At 42.3% G+C, this 22159-nt stretch overlaps 1 protein-coding gene across 1 annotated transcript; it reads left to right on the forward strand.

The window, feature by feature from the left end:
- The first annotated feature begins 79 nt into the window (after nt 1–79).
- On the forward strand, nt 80–21153 carry serpini1 (serpin peptidase inhibitor, clade I (neuroserpin), member 1). Its single transcript, XM_034114525.1, has 9 exons — nt 80–798; nt 11115–11406; nt 12244–12474; nt 13035–13229; nt 16491–16695; nt 17405–17502; nt 19489–19575; nt 19974–20063; nt 20847–21153. The coding sequence occupies exons 2-9, from the start codon at nt 11136–11138 to the stop codon at nt 20921–20923; spliced, it is 1254 nt and encodes a 417-aa protein (XP_033970416.1). The 5' UTR covers nt 80–798; nt 11115–11135; the 3' UTR covers nt 20924–21153.
- Nucleotides 21154–22159: the final 1006 nt, after the last annotated feature.

Raw genomic sequence — 22159 nt, forward strand, 5'->3', positions numbered from 1 at the left:
TGGTATCGCAGAGTCGGCCGTTTGTAGTTCTTTCGGCGAGTCTGCTGCGTGGGCTGCCGTTCTAATGGCCACCAAAAAAGACTACAAATCCCTAAAATGTGTACAGGTGGGGTGTTTTGACCAGATTTTGCGTTGACATAGCTACGCACTACCTTTTCCACTTCCTAAAAAAGCGAACAACAAGGCTCTCTGTCCTCGGTAGGGTGGTGTATTTATTTGGAGTAAAAATAGCAAGAACGACCCGAAATTAACTGCCGCACTGTGGGACAAGATAGTTATCTTCCCATGTCAACTACTGCCAGCTTTAAACTTTAAATCAAAACGCCTCGGTTTTTACATATTAACGGGAATTCTTAAAAACCTTTTCAAACTGTATTAAATTAACAATAGAACTGCTTATTTTCTCAAAACAAACTAGGCTAACCGTTGTAGAAGGGACATGTTTAGGCCTAGCTAGAATCCATACAAATTGAGGTATGTGAAATGAAATAAGCAATTGAAAAAATCAAATGATTTTTCTACACATCTATATAACAACGAATAAATGGAAGGTAACTTTAGACTTTAGCAACTATTTATAAGATAAGGGCAAACTATTGATCGTTCGCTAAAGCAAAGACGGAAACAGGAACAAGGAACTATTTCGTGTCACGTTCATACTCTTTGGCAGACGTTCATTGGACCAATCAGTGTAGAGGGGGGGCGTGGTCTGCGGCAAACGATCAGGCATCGAGCTGCGGTTCTGGAGGAGAGCAGCAGAGAGACACATCCATCCATCAAACCAAACACCATTTATCGGTAAGAGACGTTTTTTTGTATTTTGTCATAACCTACAACTGGTTCCCATACTAAACCTGCACTGGTTTATTTGAATGAAATGATAGGACAACAAACCGTAAATGTTTATTTTTTGGAAGAAAAAAATTACCAATTTCTGAGCTTGTCCATAGAATATTGAAGGTATATGAAGGTGTAGGAATGTGCTGTATTTTTTTTTAAGGTGCATTATAATAGGGGTTATGACGCTATAATCAACATGTGTAGGTTTTTAACAAGGGGGAGGGTGGAGACGCAGATTGGAGCCAATCCTATTTCCATACGCGTTTTGACTAAAGATGTGTCCCGTGTGTCCACCATCCAATGCTGTTTCACATTTTGTCAGTGGGTTATAATGTTAACGCTGGTTTTTGTATAGTCTCTTCCATTGGAAACACGCTCAGTGCATTGCCGTGTGGTTTTTGTCCTTGAAATACAGGCAAAGGCGCAGTGAGTGTGAGTGAAGGCAGATTGTAGTAGCCGGATCCCACCGTATCCCCACCCCATACACACACACACACACACACACACACACACACACACACCTACACACACACACACACACACACACACACACACACACACACACACACACACACACACACACCACTTGTTATTCCTGCATAGCCTACAGGTTTGTGTAGAGGTGGTTTTTTTTAAGCTAGTTCAGAAAGAAAAAAGAGATAAACACAACACATCTCTGGTCATTCAAAGCTTAAATATAATATGTGAAAAATGGCATTGCACCTCATGTTAGAGACACCATGTGAGCAAAAACATGGTCAATAGGAGCAATTCAGCGCTCATTCTTATGTCTCACCCTCTCAATCCACCTATGATCTCTTTATCTCTGCAAAAGATAATGACCTCCTAAATCCTCACGTATGCACAGAGTTCCATCAGATCCATATTCAGAAAAAACATCCTTTCCAGTCATCATCTCAATGCATTAATCCCATGTGCATCCGAAGCGCTGGTTAATCTCAGCTCATAATATATATCCTGCTGTATCCTCCATATGCCCTCCTGTGTTGGTGTTGATCAGTGTGTGCGTGTGCCGCCTGTTCCCACAGAGCGCTGCATTAATTGCATTTCAATAATTAAATGTCTTTCAAATCAGCCTTGCACAACAGGAGGTGTGTGTGTGTGTGTGTGTGTGTGTGTGTGTGTGTGTGTGTGTGTGTGTGTGTGTGTGTGTGTGTGTGTGTGTGTGTGTGTGTGTGTGTGTGTGTGTGTGTGTGTGTGTGTGTGGTGTGTGTGTGTGTGTGTGTGTGTGTGTGTGTGTGTGTGTGTGTGTGTGTGTGTGTGTGTGTGTGTGTGTGTGTGTGTGTGTGTGTGTGTGTGTGTGTGTGTGTGTGTGTGTGTGTGTGTGTGTGTGTGTGTGTGTGTGCGTGCGTGTGTGATTAAGAGAAAATTATAATTACGTTAACTCGAACATTTTCCTTTTTGCATCTTTTATGAAATTATATCGTTACAGGCATATAACACATACAAAAAGAGATACAATTAAAACTAAAGTATATCAAATAACTAACAAATCAGAAAAGGGGACAAGAGAGAAAAAATAATAAATGGGCGTATTTAAGTTATTATCTTGAAACCAAGTCCTTGTAATTAGTTAATTATTGCTACTCTAATAGCAAGTAAGGATTCATGCATTTCCTTATAGGCTTGAGTCAAACCTATATGCTGCAGTGTGAAGTGAAAAAAATCTAATTTAATCTTTCTTTGTCCTGAAATAAATGTATGCCCACGGTTACTGAATTTGAATTGACTGGAAATGCAGTAAGAACAAAAGGGAGGCAGTGATCAGCAAGAAAACTGCATATTCGTCTCTCATTAATGGATTTGAAACACGTGAAAAACATACTGAAAAAGAGCCGGACAATCCAACATTACTGTCACTTTCAGCAGTTTGATTTATGCATTTGTTCCACTTTTCCCTTCACTTTCTAAGCACACTGAGGCACGCACACACACACACACACACACACACACACACACACACACACACACACACACACACACACACACACACACATACACACACACACACACTCGGGCACAGGTTTGTCCCTGTACATGCTGCAGCAAAGACACAAGGGATTATTTTATACCTGGCCGGATAGAGGATGAAAGTGGAGAGATTCAGAGAGAAGCAGGTCAGTTATATCAGGAAGTTACATAGAGTATAAAGAAAAATAGGAAATTCATTGTTTATTTGAATAAATGCATTAAACTGTGAATTGTTAATATCTCAAATAAAAAAAATTAAAATAAACTGACATTTAAACATTCCAAATAAAAAAACATGACACCGTATTTTATTTATTTTTTCAAATGCTGCGTATTTGTTTTTCTATTTTCCCTTTTCCTTATTTCTTTCTTCTACTTTTTTAAACTTTAAAACAAATCTCCATACTTGTTAAAGAAACTTTTATGATCAATCAATCTCAGATAATCTTTTGATAATTCAAAATGATAATAAAACAGTATTTTATAAATGTTTTGTGCAAAAATTATTTTTCTTTTTATTTAAAAATGTTTAACTCTAAACAAGATTGTCGAGAATCGTTTCTGATCAATTCCTTTAAGAAATGTTATTATTTCTTATTTTTATAATTGACAGTCACTCCACTCACTACTTTCAGATATACACACACACACACACACACACACACACACCCTGGAATCGATCCTCTGAATGATTGGTGTCCCTGAGCAGGGCTGAGCGCAGTTGAGCGACAGACACAGCTCTCTTTGCGGAGGACGGTAAAATGGTCGGAGTGATTCAGTAATAATCATTCTTTCCCCTCGCTCAAACTTTATGGCTAATCAGTTTGAATTATTCTCCTCACTGTCTCACTTGTCACCTCCATTGTCTCTCTTCCTCTCTTCCTCTCTTTCCTGGTTTCACAGCTGTTCACCGACTCTACGCCCTGAAACCCGTAAAATAATCGGTGTGTGAGCGATCCTAACACACCCTCATTATCACCGTCACACTCTCACTTCACCTGACTTTCACCTGGCATTCAGTATCGTCTCCTTTTCCAAAGAGAGAAATAGTCAAAATATATTACCCCCTCTGAAATGTGTTGGTGTTGAAGTAGCATAACATAGAAATACGCTAGTTAACAAAATGTCACACTTATTTGAGTAAATGCACATCATTTTCACCATTGCCTCAACACCCACACTCTCTCTCACACACACCCACACTCTCTCTCACACACACCCACACTCTCTCTCACACACACACACACACACACACACACACACACACACACACTTCCCCACAGGACTAGTTGATGTTGACCTTTCCTGTGCTCCGTTGTCTCCCCAGTCTTTAGTCCATTTGAAAAAGCCTCAAGTCTTTTCACTTTTACCACTGACCCCAAATAGAGGCCGATCCAATTACAGCTCAAACCTCCTCTCTGAGCTCCCTCAGCGCCGCAGCCTTTACTGAATATGCGTGTGTGTGTGCGTGTGCGTGTGTGTGTTTTTCCGATATCGAAAAAGAGAAGAGACACTGTTGAGTGTCTTAGCAGAGTGTGGGGCGCAGTCAGACATCTTTCATGCTACGCAGGGGCCGATTAAATATCATCAATGGTGGGAAAAGTCTACTTAAATAGGACCTATTATGCTCATAGTGGTAAAGCTCTTTATTTGTCTCATACTGCCTGTGCTGCAGCAAAAATGTCTTAACATGTCCTGATGTTAGCTTTTTAAAACTTGTATGTATCAGAAACGTTTTCGTCAAAGATGCCCGTGCGATGCTTACTTTTGGGTCAGCCTACAAAATGACTTCTCCCATCACCACTCTATTTGTCTTTTCACTTCCTGTCCCTGTCTATCTGTCTCGTCTTTTTGGAAAAGTCCCACCCACATATCATCCCTGTTTTGTTGTGTTTTTTTTCTCCTCTCTCTCAGTCTATTAAGCCTCTTTATCGCCTTCTCCCTCCCTGCGGGTGTCTCTGTTAGCAGGGATTAATAAAGGGTTGTTAACCTCTGTGTGTCCTCTGTGGAGTGTACACAGAGCATCCTGGGACTTCAGGCTGCCTCCGTGTCGTTCTCTAACAAGCAGCTAAATGAGATGGGCTGAGGATGGGCTGTGGGTAATTCTGTCTGCCACTGCAAACAATATAAACTGCAAGGGTAACATGAGGTTGTTAAGCAAGTTGTTTCTGTCTGTGTAAAAGGTGCTAATGAGCTCCTGCTACGCCCACAGCAACAGAAACACCATGTTTTGTGCAATTTTAGTTTGGCAGTGGTTGACTGATTAATGCCATTTTTTCAGATTGTCCTATTGGCCGATATCCGTCTGCACAAGATTAATTATTTATTAATATTTTATTTGTACAAGTAAAATGTTGGCAGCGTATATCGAGGTTTTCTGTAACTGTCTGTTCACATAGTCTTTTCCGTCTTTAAACACCGTCAGAGCCCATGCTGTGTTCCTGTTAGTGTTTACTTCCTGTCTGTCTTCTTCTGCTGATTTCTCTGACGTCCAGCTCTCTGTCTTTTAACCTCTTTGCTTTTCTTCACTGGGGAAAGTTTAGCTAACATGAGTCCTACGTTTCCTGCTCTCCAAAAATACTAATATAAATATTCAAAAAGTATTCCATGCTGTTTTCTGATGGATGAAAACAAATTATCGTTGTCCACCGTTAACGTTAAATTGACCGGACTTCTTTCTGCGGATTGATATGACCGCACATTGATCAGTGTCATCCTTAGCAGCGATCTGTTAGCAAAAAATAGCAGTTATTATTATTATTATTTACAATAACAAATGAACCTCTGTAAGCCCTACATAGAGTATCGTCTCTACAAATCTCAAAACTGCTCTGTTGAAACATGCAAAAGTCAACGTGTAAATAATACATTTAATCATGGCTGAATAACAGCCCTCTCCAGCTCTGGCCGTTTCTCAATGTCGAGGAGGCTTGCTTGGTAGCACATGTATGCCGGGTATTTAAACAGTGATTCGGCGCCACTCGATGACGTAGTATACTTGAAATAGTGGCTCTGGAGCAGCCTTACTCGACATTGAGAAACGGCCTGTGTCTTGTCTTTGTCATTAGTCTTGTGTACATGTAGATCGTCCTGTCTCTACTCGTGTTCTTTGTCTGTTCGCCGTCTGTGTTCCTGTCTGTTTCCTCGAGGTCCTGCCTATGTTCCTGCTCTTGTTCCTCCATGCTGGATTTTTTTTCTGCGATTTCATACCCCGTGACAGTTATTGACACACAGCCAAATTAAGCTTCACCTTTCAAGGCAACACAACGACACATATCAGTTTTAAAACGACTGTCACCTTGAGTCTGCAGGAAGAGGGATGGCCTATAGTTCACTGTTGTTTTGATCTCCAGGCTTATCTGCTAAAGGGACCAGTCTTATTCTAAGATTTAATTAAAAAGTCATTCACTGAAGCGTATTCCCTGACACGTAGCGTTTTAATATTTCATACAATGAAAAATAAATGAAATACCTGTGTGAATATGGGGGGGCATCAATGGTTGCTTTGGGGGAGCTGTTGCATGCTGCTTTTGAATTCAAAGCTTAAAGCGTTTGGTTTTAAATGATGAACATGCACGGTGTACAATACTGTAACCTCTACAAGAGGAGCAGTTTACTTACCTATAAGAAAAAGGAGTGTTTTCTTTTTGATCTGAAACATTCATATTTATAATTTCCTTTAAAAAAAGATGAATAGTCATCCTAAATCTATGATATTCTTTCTTGATTTGAGGACAAAATGAATCCTGTAGTGTATTGTTTCTTCCATTAGCAAGAGTAGCACAGACCGGGTTATCACATTGTTTGTTACCTTAACAATGAAAATGAGTGTGTTATGAATATTTGGGTTCAAATACATTTTATGGTTGAACAATCAATCAAAGCAATATCGACTAGTCTAGTGCATTATCCAAATCGCAGCACCGAAATATTTGTTGATGAGCAAAATATGTGAAAATATCCGAATGAAAATGTAGAAGTTGATCTACAAACACTATCTGAGTGATCCTTTGTGTTTGGGATCATGTGTGTTTGGGGATTTTAGCCTTTGCAGACCATTTACATGCACACATATATAGGGAAGGGAAACCCCCCCCCCCCAAAAAGGACAATAGGGCCTCTTTAAAGGCTCAACCCACTGGTGGTCTTTACTGCAGACTCTCTGTGTGAATCCTCTGCTCCAACAAAGGAGTTCCTTTATCAGCGGGTGATCAATAGGAGAGGGAGCGTGGTTATTCAAACTGGGGAAAGTGTGACATGTGTAGGTTTACATTCATTTTTAGTGGGAATGTTCATGAGCCTATACTTGCATTTCTATCAAGCCCAGAACAAACATGTAGGAAGTGTCTTCTCCAAGGACGATTCGTGAATAATAATCAAATTGTCTTCATCTCTGCAGTTCAAAGCCCCGCTATAAGTTATACATCCTCACGGTGAAATCGTGCGGGATTACTCTGACATTTATAACCAAGTGTCCATCTTAGAACGTTTTTCAGGGCAAGAGATAATCGCTTCTCTGCAGTTTATTCCCAGAGAGACGGAGACGTTAGCATTCTTCACAGAATTCGTCAAAGTGCAGATGAGTTTGGAAGTGTACTTAGAGCCTGTGATATGAACCAGGGTGCTGTGATTTGAGCAGGAGCAGGAAGTGGGTTAAAGAAGGATGATAGTGCTCCGGGACTTTCTGCACAAGAGCTGGAGCTTGCCAAACTACAGAGTGAACTGTGTGTGTGTGTGTGTGTGTGTGTGTGTGTGTGTGTGTGTGTGTGTGTGTGTGTGTGTGTGTGTGTGTGTGTGTGTGTGTGTGTGTGTGGTGTGTGTGTGTGTGTGTGTGTGTGTGTGTGTGTGTGTGTGTGTGTGTGTGTGGTGTGTGTGTGTGTGTGTGTGTGTGTGTGTGTGTGTGTGTGTGTGTGTGTGTGTGTGTGTGTGTGTGTGTGTGTGTGTGGTGTGTGTGTGTGTGTGTGTGTGTGTGTGTGTGTGTGTGTGTGTGTGTGTGTGTGTGTGTGTGTGTGTGTGTGTGTGTGTGTGTGTGTGTGTGTGTGTGTGTGTGTGTGTGTGTGTCGTGTGTGTGTGTGTGTGTGTGTGTGTGTGTGTGTGTGTGTGTGTGTGTGTGTGTTGTAGGCGATGTCATTGAGTGACAGAACTGGAGCTAGTTTAAAGAGTTCTTGCAGAGAGAGGGGTTAGACAGAAAATGCTGAGTCGTGAGTGCAAAGAGGAAAGAGACTTTATCTGCCTCTGTGGAAGGAGGAAGATATGTTTAAAGAGGAAGAAATGTGTGTCAGCTTGACAAAACGAAAAATGTCCATCACTTGCAGATGCTCTGGTTGCCTCGGCGTGTGGAAATGTGTGTGTGTGTCACAATATACAGTTTTACCCTTCTTATCTCTTCCCTGACCTCGTGTCCTTAAATCTAAATTGATATTAATCCTTAACAGTTTTATTGTGTTGTTAAATGTCTCTCCTCAAACCACCCGTTATATATTTAATTTAGCAGCAGTATTTAAAGACAACATATTATGTTAATTTCCAGGTTCATATCAGTATTTAGTGTCTCTACTGGGACACGTCTCCATGCTTTAAAGGTGGGGTAGGTCATTTTGGAGAAACCAGCTCGAGTGCGAATTTGAAAATACACAACCGGAGAAAATCTGCCACTTCCTTACAGAGCCCCTCCTCCAGCACACACGAACGCGCACATGACCAATGAGGGCACGAGATAAGTTTGTGCACAGATGGAAGGCTGACAGGCAGGTAGGCCATCCAGTTATTTTAGCCGGCTCAGATGATTGGTCGTGCTTTTTACAGTACTACAGCTTCCACAGATGACATTTTTTTATGGATTTTTTGTCAAAGCACTTAAAATATTCATTGCTATCGGGATGTTAAGAGCATTCCATGGAATATAACAAAAAGTGTATCTCGAGCCGGTTTCTCAAACTTACCTACCCCACCTTTAATGTTCAAAAAGCTCTTCATATTTCTCATACTGCCCGTGCTGCAGCACCTCTTTTCACCCAAAAACCTATAGAACACTTCAGGAGAGGGAAAACCCCCCAAAACATATTAGGGCCTCTTCAATTCGTCATACTGTGTTTATAAGCACCATCTACACCAAAGCTAATTCCTGGTACGTGCAATATTACTTGGCCATAACCCTGATTCTGATTTGAGGCGCATAAATTGTCGTTAAAGCCTTGATGCATTCACTTTGCACTTTAAATAGACGTTAACAGAAAAATCAAATGACACCTGAAGGCACATCCTTGTGTACTGCTGTTAATAAACTGTTAGTCACGTTTGTTCACCACGTGCGTCACTGAAGGCAAAGACACCCAGAGAGAGTAAGAAGAAGGGAGGGGGGCGGCTGGCACAGATGTAAATGGAGGTAATGTTCCTGACCTTCTGAGCTGTGGGAGCTGAACTTTCATGAGACAGACAGCGCTGCTTTCTGTACGGGAAGGAGCCAGCCATGCAGCAAAGCCAGGGAAAGTGGTGTGTGGAGCATCATTGTGTGTGAACCTGTGTGAGAGTGGATAATAACATCAAGGGTGGCTGGCTATTACGTGTAACAGTGACACCATTCTGACCTTTTGAGTTGTGGCACGTTGTCAGATTGGCCATTGATGAATAACAGCCCAACTTTGACAGAGGGGAAACCCAACGCCCAGCTGTAACATGTTCTCTCGTGACTTAAAAAAAAAAGAACCGTCTCCTGGTTCGAGTTGCAAATCCTGACAACTTGATTCATTCCGTGCAATTAAACTCACTGGCCTTTAAAAAGCAAACCCCTCTAATCTCTCGGTGTAATCCTAATTCTCAGACAGAATAGATCGGCAGTTGACATTTCCACAATTTAAATGTGACGTCACGCAAGTTCACCGTTAATCCTTTCTGCCATTTAAACCCAACACCTTGAGACGGCATGCTTCAGAGGCCGGGGGAGTTTATCAAACATGGACATCCTCAGAAACAGTGAGTTTGTGGGGGACTATTTTCAGCAACAGATTGCTCTAGTGACGATTTGAAACAGGTGGGAGGTGTTGGATGGAGTCAAAAGAATGCACGTTAACATGGCAACATTACACCCAACAGTGTGGCTCTGATATTTTTATAGTTTTTGCACGACAATGGCCACAGAGGAATACGCTTTGGCTCCATAGACACAGAACACCAGGATTAATTCATCCTTGGTTTTGGTCTTTCGTAGAATACAATTACAATAAGAAGAAATATCACCGGACTAATCCTGTAGGGCGTGACATTTATGCGTCCCAGAGGCTGTAGCGCTTTTATTTTGAAAGGGAACATTGCTCTTTGTGCCAATCCCAGGGCACAGCAGAGGGAAAGGACAACAGGATGGGGGCTCTGCTTCTGTATCTGCTGCCTATTGTTGTTGACTCTCAGGTACATTGTGTCACCTGACGCCCCCCCCCACACACACACACACACACACACAGTAGCAGCCGCCAGCAGATTCCAACCCATAATACACACTGCATAATGACAACAGCCCAGCACAGAGACAAACAACAAAAGAAATGTGTTATTCCAGACTGTATTGCAGATATGTTTCTCTCCCTATCAATATTTCTCTGTTATACGATACATGTTTGTTTGGGCATCTTAGAGAGACTCTATATGTCTTTTTGGGGGTATTCCCTTTCCTTTAGTGTGTTATATAGGTTTTTGTTATTTAAATGGTCTGCAAAGGCGAAAATCCCAAAGCTCTGTAACAAAGTGACATCACTATGTAACACTCGCACTTCTATTGGCCAGCGCTCACAACACATTAGTACGCAAAGGGGTGGAACATTTCTAAGCGGTTGACCAATCACAACAGAGCCAGCCAGCTAACCAATCAGAGCAGACTGGGCTCTGGTTTCAGACAGAGGGTGAAAAGAGGGGCTGCAGCACAGGCAGTACGAGAAAAATAAAGAGCTTTTTGCACATGACAGCCTGGAGACACAGTCGAGGCACAACACACTAATATGACCCTGAAAATGAGCCTCGTATGCCCTCTTTCATTTGGCAGAATGTCAGATGACAGATGTGTCCTGCCTCCACATCCCGACCCTCTCTACTTTCAAAATCCTCTTGACCTTCATCTCTTTTTCTCCCATACGCAGTAATCTTCTCTACCTTTATCTTTCTCAACCCCTCTCTCCTGTTTTGCAATCCTCCTCTCTCTTCTATCCTCCCCCTTTTCTCTCCATTCCTTCCTCCCCAACTATTTTTTGACACATCACATTAAATCCCTCATCTCTTCCTCTCTCCCCCTCCAGCTGTCTGTGGTCCGTGCTGCGATGTTGATCTTGGACGTTTTCTCCCCGCTCCTCCTCCTCCTCCTCTTCCTGTTGCCGCGCTACAGTTGCCGGGCGGCGGACATTCCGGAGGACACGACAGCAGAGTTCTCGGTCAGACTGTACCACCGGCTGCAGGCGGCGGGGGACCAGGACAACATCGTCTTCTCCCCCCTCAGCGTGGCTCTGGCCCTGGGCATGGTGGAGCTGGGGGCCCGGGGGGCCTCGCTGGAGGAGATCCGCCAGGCGGTGGGCTTCAGCCATCTGCTGCCAGGTGAGAGACAGCCGCAAACACACAAGTCTTAGTGTTACAGGTGGGTTAGGGAAGGGGAGTTTAATGAAAAGAAAATGATTTAATTACATTTCATTCAGCTGCATGGGTGGTTCTGGGTGCTCTCCAGTGCCCCTGTAACACTAAGCTTGGACCCCCCCTGTTGCCCCCCCTACAAAATAAGAGTCAATAATAATACCATTTATGATTTTATTCAAAGACTGCTTTAACCGGAGCCACAGCCGCAAACACACCAGCATTAGGGCTATAGGTGGGGGAAGGAAGAGGAGTTGAATACAATTTCATAACATCACATTTCATTTAGCTGAATTTCATTTAGCTGGATTTCATTTAGCGGTGCAGCTGGGACCCTATTACACTGGGCTTGGACCCACCTGTGGCCCCCCTCCAAAGGAAGAGTCTATGATAATTCAGTTTTTATTCAAATACTTCTTTAACCAGAACCAAGTTAACAAAAATGTGTTTTTAATAATGTCACACCATGTTAACTGAGTTATAGACACAAATTACAATCTAATTATTTCGTTGTCTTCATCGTTATACTCACCTAAAAATGATAAACACTGCCTCTTGTTTGTGTGCTGCATTTGATGTGCACCCAAGAAAATACGGTCAAGAACAGCCACTGTTTAGAAAAGCAACCGGCATTGAGTGCATCTAACCATGAAGAAGCTAAACTTACAAAATGTGTGTTAGTTCTACTGGGTGGGGTCTTTGTTCCAATTGCTGTACCATTGTTTAACTAAAAAGCACATCTTTGTCGGATCACTGTTCTCTGGACACACAGCTACATTATGGACGTGTCTCTCTGTCCTTTAGGCGTGGAGTTCTCTTTGCTGCAGAACCTGACGGCGGCGCTGTCTGAAGACAACGCCCACTACGTGATCCGGTTCGCCAACAGCCTCCTCCTGCAGGAAGGCATCACCTTCAACCCCGAGTTCCTGCATCTGATGAAGAAGTACTTCCAGGCTGACGTGGAGACCGTGGACTTCAGCGAATCAGCCGCCGTGGCCGATCAAATCAACACCTGGGTGGAGAATCACACCGAGAGTGAGTTAGAGAGACGCTCACAATCTCATCTTACTAAAGGACATGCATCTGATTTGTTTGATCACATCATCTTCTACCAAAACAATTGTAATGAATACATGGCAGTTTAAAAAGTCATTACCATGATCACATTAATTACATCAAATCAAACTTTATTTGTACTTACACAAAGGTAACACAAAGTGCGTCACAAAGCAAAAGCAATACTAACACACAGTAACATATAGCTTTGTGATTAATGAGAACACTTGATAACAACAGAGGACTGAATAAACAACATTTTAATAATAAAGTAACAATGAAAATAAGAATACATTAAATAACAAATCAAATAATAAAGGTGGAATAAAATGAAATAAGAATAAAATAATAAAGTAAGAATAATTGCAATTCAATTGAAAGCCAGTTTAACAGGATCAATGGATCAATAATTATAATCCTGTGATCAAATATACATTTGTTCAGAATTGGCCATTCTGCATAATGAGTATTTTTAGTTTTGGTACGTCAAGTATATTTGGTTGATTTTACTAAAGTAAGATTTTGAATTCCCTCTCCAGGTAAGATCCATGATCTTTTCTCAGCCGAGGACTTCAGCAGCGTGACCCGCCTGACGCTGGTGAACGCCGTCTACTTCAGGGGCTCCTGGAAAAACCAGTTCAGGCCAGAAAACACCAGGACCTTCTCCTTCAGCCGAGACGACGGCTCCGAGGTCCAGACGCTCATGATGTACCAGCAGGGAGACTTCTACTACGGTAGGGAGTGTGTGTGTGTGGTGTGTGTGTGTGTGTGTGTGTGTGTGTGTGTGTGTGTGTGTGTGTGTGTGTGTGTGTGTGTGTGTGTGTGTGTGTGTGTGTGTGTGTGTGTGTGTGTGTGTGTGTGTGTGTGTGTGTGTGTGTGTGTGTGTGTGTGTGTGTGGGGGTGTGGGGGTGTGGTGTGGGTGTGTAGCCCTTACATTTGGGCTGGTATTTCCCGAGGATATTTAAAATGTTAATCTTAGATCTGAAATATTCATATTTGGAGTGTTATTCCCACAAGGCTCATCTTTTCTGCTCAGTGAGCTTTAATGCGTATGATAGTCTTCACTAGCATACACTCTGGTATATCTAATGGATCCAGTTTTATTATTTTAAAGCCTTCTTTGTTAATGTCATACAATATTAGCGGTACTGCGACAGTTTGAGTTATTATGGCGCGTTTCCACTACACGGCCTCGCTCGGTATGGCTAGGCCTCGTTAGGCCTTGTTAGGACCGGCTCACTTTATGCTGCGTTTCCATTACAGTTTAGGAACTGGGGTAGTAACTATAGTAACGCAGTGTAGGCGGAGCCGTGACGTCATCTTCAATGAGAACCACAGAAAACCAACAACAAGTACAAACCACAGACTGCCTGTGTCATGGCGAATACAGTCGCTGCTTTATTTATGTCTGTATAGGCCGTTGTTGTGAGTGTGGACGGTCGGAGCATATACAACGTTAGCTTAGCCGATCTCCATTAGACAACACGCATTTTAAAAGGTTTTTTGCCAGCCGTCTGTCTGCAGACTTGTCAAAGCATTAATTCATGGTTTTTACTAACCGGTATCAGTATGTTGTTACTTCGGCATCATTTTGAAACGTGTATTACAATTAAATCACGGTCAAATATGTCCATCTTGTTGTAGTTGTAGCCCCCTTGCCAGCGATTCTCTCTCTAGTTTAGCATACTCAGCCCGACTCAGCCTGGTTGTCCCTGGCCCTAGAACCACGATTTTATGGGGCCAGAAAAACTGTGAATTAGGACCCGCTAGCCGGTACTAGGCCAAGTGGAAACGCAACCAAAAACGGGCCGCTGACGTCACAGCTCTCTTAAACGGGGCTCCGCGCTGCAGTGGAAACGCGCCATAATGGCCCTATATGCTCATTTTCAGGTTCCTATTAGTATTTAGTGTCTCTACTGTGACATGTCTTCATGCTTTAATGTTCAAAAAGCTCTTTATTTTTCTCATACTGCCTGTGCTGCAGCACCTCACGTACAATGTATTAGAGCGCTAGCCAATAGAAGTGTGAGTGTTACGTAGTGATGTCACTATGTTCCGGAAGTAAACAAAGGAGTCTCATGGAGGTGTTTCGGGCGCTAGTGTTTACTTCCTGATACACAAAGTATTCCACTGTGTTTTCTGATGGAGAAAACTGACAATAAAATAACCTTTTTCAAGTAACGCTTATAATGCTTTTATATCTGAATAATTCCAGTGCGTGCGTGCGTGCGTGCGTGCGTGCGTGCGTGCGTGCGTGCGTGCAAAACAGGAGAACAGGGACAGGTCCTCGGGGAGAAATCTGCTTTTGAATTCTGAAGCACAATCATGTAAACTGTTTTTAGAAACCCCACCCCGCTGTCTGCTGCAACATCGCCTCACTGTGCATACATACAAAAGCAAGACGCCACATGTAAGGTAATGAAGGATGAAACGCTTTTTGTTTCCCTTTTTTAAGAAGCTTCAAAAGAAAAATAATGTGCCAAGATTGAGATAAAGACTGGGGATGTTAAACGCTCTGTAATCTCCATCACACACAAATGCAAATACCTCAGTGAGGGGGATAATGTTTTATTTTAATTTTAATTCTAGGTGGACGTTTTGAGGATAAAAGGATTATCTCAAAAAGATATGCGTTTCATTTAATTTAACTAAATGCTTGTTGGCTTTTCCCGATTATAATTTATATCTGTGGCTTTCCCATCCTCTGTAGTGTGTCTCTAAGAAGATTTGGGTCTATGTTCGTGTGATGAATTTTGCTCTAAATGTGTGTGTGAATACATGCAGAAGGTTTTTTTGGAGCCCAAATTGGGTTTATTTGCTGCTTGCAGTTTTGCAGTGAGAAAAGGGAGTTGCACAAAAAACAGCCGTTCCTGCTCAAATACAGTGTGTAGAAAATGTAAAGACGTTAGAGTGAAGCACCAGTGGGTTTTAATTAGTGCATCAGGGAAATGACCACACACACTTGATCAATACTGTTGATCGATGTGCTTTAACGTGCTTACTGCCTCCTCCTCCTCAGCCAAGTCGTGTGTGTGTGTGTGTGTGTGTGTGTGTGTGTGTGTGTGTGTGTGTGTGTGTGTGTGTGTGTGTGTGTGTGTGTGTGTGTGTGTGTGTGTGTGTGTGTGTGTGTGTGTGTGTGTGTGTGTGTGTGTGTGTGTGTGTGTGTGTGTGTGTGTGTGTGTGTGTGTGTGTGTGTGTGTGTGTGTGTGTGGTGTGTGTGTGTGTGTGTGTGTGTGTGTGTGTGTGTGTGTGTGTGTGTGTGTGTGTGTGTGTGTGTGTGTGTGTGTGTGTGTGTGGGTGGGGGTGTGTGTGTGTGTGGGTGGGTGGGTGGGTGGGGGGCGGGTGGGTGTGAACTTGAAAATGGTCTGCAAAGGTTAAAATTCCTGTGTTCCCTCCAGAAGAAGTTTCTCTCCCTCACACTCCCCCCCCCCCCCTGCCTGAAACGCCTCCATTGGACTCCGTAGTTAACTTCTCGAACATACAGTAATGACATCACTATGTAACACTTGTGCTTCTATTGGCTATCGCCCAGACACATTGTACCTGATAGGCTAAGGGGCGGGACATCTCTAAACGGTTTCAGACAGAGGGTGAAAAGAGGTGCTGCAGCACAGGCAGTATCAGAACAATAAAACACTTTCTGAACATTAAAGCATGGAGACACGTGACAGTAGAGGCACACAATACAAAATTAACCTGAAAATTAGCATCATAGAGCCCCTTTAAAAATGTTCTTTAACATGCGATGTTGAGATATGTAATCGGTGTGTTGGTTTTATGAAGATGATTATGGTGTGTCTGAAAAAAAGCATAACCACATCAAAAGAGCATGTGCTGTTAGAGCAATGCGATTCAATTGTATTTCGCATCAAGAATTGTTATACTTTCTAAAAGTGGTGGGGTTATATCCCCAGCATCCCCAGTGTAAAAGACACCTACGTAATATGTGTGTGTGTATAATTATACCTGCATTGTGTTTGTCTCCTCGCCACCAGGTGAGTTCAGCGACGGCTCACAGGAGGCTGGCGGTGTGTACCAGGTGCTGGAGATGCCGTACGAGGGCGAGGACATGTCCATGTTGATCGTTCTGCCGCGGCAGGAAGTGCCTCTGGCCTCGCTGGAGCCCATCTTCAAAGCAGCGCTGCTGGAGGAGTGGGCCAACAACGTCAAGCGGCAGAAGGTGGAGGTCTACATGCCCAGGTGAGAGAGGAATACCTGCTATACAACATCTTCTGTTTTGTGTACCTAATTCCCCTCAACATGCCTTGGTTACTTGTGCGTCCATTAGTGGTTAGCTACATTTTCAAATAGAAGGATTCTTTATAGTTCCTGAGGGGGACATTTTTTAAATCCTTTGCTTTAAATCGATAAAACATAACAATAACAACATTTGACTTTGCCAACCCAGCACATTGTCGTCTTGGTTTTGTGTTTTTCTTTGTGACAAAATGATAAGTTATCATCTACTCATGGTACCTTTCTCCAGGAGCTCTCATTATTTAGTCAACATTTCTTGGTGCAAGCTATTTAGCAACATACTTTTAACAAATAATCCTTCTAAACACCTGTAAACATGTCACAGTAGAGGCCCTAAGTACAAATATGAACCTGAAAATGAGCATAAAAGGGTCCCTTTAATAAAAAAGTGACACAAACTCTACTAAAACAAATACCAATCATGTTATTTTATGAGGATTTTTTGTGTGCAAAGACTCTAATCCTAACCAAGAATAGTGAAATTCTGAACACTGTCTGTGTCAGTACCCCTCTCGTAAAATATCTGGTGCCAGCACGATAGCCCCCCCCCATGTAAAGTTGGTCTAAAACTGCCTTTGCATCCACCTCATACTTCCGACCATCATCACGTGGCATCTGATGTTTTTCTTAAATTCTCATGGCTTTTCCCCAGGTTCAAAGTGGAGCAGAAGATCGACCTGAGGAGCACGCTGCAGGATCTGGGAATAAAAAACATCTTCACCAACGATGCTGATCTCTCCGCCATGACAGGTAACACTCCTCTCTGCATGAGGCAAAATGTGAGACTTACCATAAAGTTATTATATAAACCTCACAGATATAGAAACAGAGCAGGGTTCAGCGTGAGAAGGTGATTTAATATTTCTGCTCCTTGGCTGCAGTGAAGTTGCCTCGGTTACTTTTCTCAGGTAACCACGGTAACCGGCAGCGAGTGGGCAGGTCAGAGCTGTCACATCATCATCGGCCAAAAATAGATCCGGAGAGAGGGATATGCACAGAGGCAGGAGACATGCATATAAGTCAAACATAAAATAAAATATTGTTAGCTGAAGATAAGACCCATGTCCAAGAATCATATCATAAATATAAAATAAAATATATATATATATTTATATAAACATCAGTTAAAGGGGACCTACAGTATCATGCAAAATGCACTTTTTGATGTCTTTTATACATAAATATGTGTCCCCGGTGTGTCGGGGAACTCACGCAGCGTCAGAAAATAAAACCCTCTCTCTTTTCCTCCGTACCCAAATCTCTAAAAACGGGGCTACAACGGAGCTGATCCAGATTTGCGTCCGATATGACGTAATATGGGAAATGTAGGCTGGCTTTACACCCACGGCCCTATCAGAAACGTTGCTATCAGAAACAATGCCCGACTGTTTTGGACGTAATATGGTCGGTGTTTACATTAGCATCGCTAACACTCAGAGCTAACCTGTACTGGAGAGCATGTGTGTGAAGAAGCAGGAAATAAAAAGGAACTCACCTTGTGGTATAACCGGCAAGAGAGAAAGCCTTTGAGCTCCATACTGTTTCAGAGATAATCCTTGATAATCCATGATATGGCGTTTCATCACGGCAGTATTTAGTTTAGACAGTAGCTGCCGGGTCCCGCATGAGCTCAGCCCCCTCCTTTTTATTTATTTAAAGCTTTATACCCCAAATCAGCACGTTTGAAACAGGAAGTGAAATAGAGGGATATGAGGCATGGCTAGAATGGGTGATCTGTTTGGTATTTTGAGCAAAACACTTCATAGATATGTTTTTTATATATTTTTTATATATCTGAGACCTATGCTATTGCCTAAAAATAGCATGATAGGTGACCTTTAAATTAAGAATGTGCAATCAAATATTAAATAATGATATTTATATAAACATAGGTAGTTAAAGTGAAATGTCCAATATAAGATAAAAAATTATAAAAATATGTATAAAACATAAAAATAAGTGAGAATGTGAAATAAAAGATATTACATTTAAAAGGAATATTAATATAAACATAGGGTGTTATAGTAAATAAAAAAATAAAATAGAATGAAAAATATTGTATTTAAAAATAATAATGTGAAGTAAAATTGTAAAATAAAGATATGTTTAGAAAATAAAATAAACCTGATATTTAGATAAAGTGCTGTAATGCTTATTAAATTCTCAGAGCCTTTTGGCTTTGTGCTGAACAGCGTGTTCCTCCTGGTCAGGTGCAGCTGACATGATGTTGTGAAATCTCAGTCTGCAGGCTGTACTGCACGTCGGAACATCCTGTCCCCGCTCAAACACTCCTCACCTCTGCATGTTCTCAGAGGACACGCTGTCTGCTTTAAATCAAATCATAGAGATGTTATGTCGCAGCGGACAAGATTTCCTTTTAAATGGAGCTGCAGAAAGTGATGCTCAGTGGACGAGTGGTATTTACTGTGTGTGTGTGTGTGTGTGTGTGTGTGTGTGTGTGTGTGTGTGTGTGTGTGTGTGTGTGTGTGTGTGTGTGTGTGTGTGTGTGTGTGTGTGTGTGTGTGTGTGTGTGTGTGTGTGTGTGTGTGTGTGTGGTGTGTGTGTGTGTGTGTGTGTGTGTGTGTGTGTGTGTGTGTGTGTGTGTGTGTGTGTGTGTGTGTGTGTGTGTGTGTGTGTGTGTGTGTGTGTGTGTGTGTGTGTGTGTGTGTGTGTGTGTGTGTGTGTGTGTGTGTGTGTGTGTGTGTGTGTGTGTGTGTGTGTGTGTGTGTGTGTCAGATGGTAAGGACCTGCACATTGGGAAGGCGGTGCAGAAGGCGTACCTGGAGGTGACGGAGGAGGGAGCAGAAGGAGCCGTTGGATCAGGTATGTTACCGCTCAGGACTTGTTGCACACAGACATTATATAGATAGATAATTATTCATGTCAGTATATATGCAAACAGATTATTATATTGTGGGTATTTTATTTTATGCTGTTATTCATTTATTTGTATTATAAGCTTTTTGCCCTTCCGCTTCAACTTACTTTGTTCTCTTGCTCGTTGTGTGTTTATATTATTTTGGATTTAATAAAGAATAAACAATTCCCTCTCTCACAAGAAAATGAATGAATAAATACATACCTTAATTAATTAACCCTTAAAATAATTCATAGATACATAAATAAATGAACAAATAAATACATTAATTAATAAATAAATGCATAAATAGATGAATAAATAATGATTGTGTTTTGTCCCCCTTTCCCTCCCTCTCTCTCAGGAATGATCGCCCTCACCCGGACTCTGGTGCTGTACCCGCAGGTCATGGCCGATCACCCGTTCTTCTTCGTCATTAGAAACCGGAGGACAGGTGTGTGTGTGCGTGTGTCTCTGTGTGTCTCTGTGTGTCTCTGTGTGTGTGTGTGTCTCTGTGTGTCTGTGTGTCTCTGTGTGTCTCTGTGGGTCTCTGTGTGTCTCTGTGTGTCTCTGTGTGTGCGTGTGTCTCTGTGTGTCTCTGTGTGTCTCTGTGTGTGCGTGTGTCTCTGTGTGTCTCTGTGTGTCTCTGTGTGTCTCTGTGTGTGCGTGTGTCTCTGTGTGTCTCTGTGTGTCTCTGTGTGTCTCTGTGTGTGCGTGTGTCTCTGTGTGTCTCTGTGTGTCTCTGTGTGTCTGTGTGTCTCTGTGTGTCTGTGTGTCTCTGTGTGTCTCTGTGGGTCTCTGTGTGTCTCTGTGTGTGCGTGTGTCTCTGTGTGTCTCTGTGTGTCTCTGTGTGTGCGTGTGTCTCTGTGTGTCTCTGTGTGTCTCTGTGTGTGCGTGTGTCTCTGTGTGTCTCTGTGTGTCTCTGTGTGTCTCTGTGTGTGCGTGTGTCTCTGTGTGTCTCTGTGTGTCTCTGTGTGTCTCTGTGTGTCTCTGTGTGTGCGTGTGTCTCTGTGTGTCTCTGTGTGTCTCTGTGTGTGCGTGTGTCTCTGTGTGTCTCTGTGTGTCTCTGTGTGTCTCTGTGTGTCTCTGTGTGTCTCTGTGTGTCTCTGTGTGTGCGTGTGTCTCTGTGTGTGTCTCTGTGTGTCTCTGTGTGTCTCTGTGTGTCTCTGTGCATGTAAACGTGCGTCTGATTCACTGAATGTGTGTTTTAACCTGACTTTCTATATGTCTTCCTCAGGGACCATCCTCTTCATGGGCAGGGTCATGACCCCCGAGGTCGTCGACCCCAACGACCAGGACTTTGACTCCATGTAAAACAGATCTCAGATCCTGACGTCATAAACGCTACCTATCCTCTATCGCCATCTTCAGCTGTGTTTTATACTCCTTTAAAAAAAATATAACACGATATATTATATATTGAAATATGACATATGACATATAAACGTGACTGTGTTTTGATACTGGAAGCTTTAAAACTCTTGTATACAGACAAGCAGAAAAAATGAAGATGTACATATTCTCTGGTAACACAACGGTTTGTACAGTATATGAGGAAATGAAAACACACGTAATCCACGCACAACCCCTTTAAGTTCAGCAGCTTCAAACTCACCTGCGCCCACACACACACACACACACCAGGCACAAACATGTTTCTGCTTTAATTACATCCCTGTACATTCGACATTGTGTTCTATATTAACATATATACTCAGTATTTATTGCAGAATAGACATTTTGTCCCTACAGGGAATGCGATGCCCCAGAATGCACCGCGGCCATCTTTGGAGGATAGCAGCAGCCATCAATATCTATCAGCGTTTCCCATCGGAATTGAATAAATATGAATGCCCTTACAAAGAAAACCTCTGGGCAGAAACAGAGGAGCGTTATTTAGTTAGTGTTCACACATATTTAAATATTAAATATTTGGATGCCCATGTCAAGTTTACAAACGAGTGGACACAGGACTTTCAAATCTACAGGTTAATTATTATATAACAATAAAATAATCCAGACGGAAGTAAGGCAGCTAATGTTATGCTAACTGAGTGCTAACTTAATGTCGGCATGTCATGCTTAATCAATCTCCCAGTAAATGTACGTGTCCTGCGATATTTCCTGTTTGAAATCCTATTCCCAGCGTAGTGGTTTGTGTTACTGTAGTTCAGCAGATGGCTGACAACCAACACAACTCAGCGTCTCTTGCAGAAGTTTGCTACGTCTCGCTCGTTTCCATGATTTAAAAAATAATCCCGTCGTCTTTTTTTTGTTTTTGTTCGTTGGTGATAGGAGTTGCTCACAGCCAGTGATATAACAGTGCCTACCGAACATATTTAAAACGTTTAACCCTCCTGTTGTGTTCGGGTCAAATCTGACCGATTTACTACTTTCATCAATCATAACTTATTTGTTTTACATTCGATTGCATTAAGGCTTTATGATATCCTTCACAGTAGACATTTGAACATATAAAATGGCTGATCACCACTTTCATTGAATTTTGGATGATTTAGTCAACTTTGTAACACCCATGGTGCTCCCGGT

This window comes from Trematomus bernacchii, unplaced genomic scaffold (assembly GCF_902827165.1).
Source record: "Trematomus bernacchii unplaced genomic scaffold, fTreBer1.1, whole genome shotgun sequence".
NCBI classification, from domain to species: Eukaryota; Metazoa; Chordata; class Actinopteri; order Perciformes; family Nototheniidae; genus Trematomus; species Trematomus bernacchii.

What these genes read in the sequence shown, in the direction of transcription:
- serpini1 (XM_034114525.1), top strand. Translation starts at nt 11,136, where the DNA reads ATGTTGATCTTGGACGTTTTCTCCCCGCTCCTCCTCCTCCTCCTCTTC. An exon ending in GGTGGAGAATCACACCGAGA is followed by an intron (nt 12,475 to 13,034) that starts GTGAGTTAGAGA and finishes TTCCCTCTCCAG; the next exon opens with GTAAGATCCATGATCTTTTC. An exon ending in GTGGAGGTCTACATGCCCAG is followed by an intron (nt 16,696 to 17,404) that starts GTGAGAGAGGAA and finishes GCTTTTCCCCAG; the next exon opens with GTTCAAAGTGGAGCAGAAGA.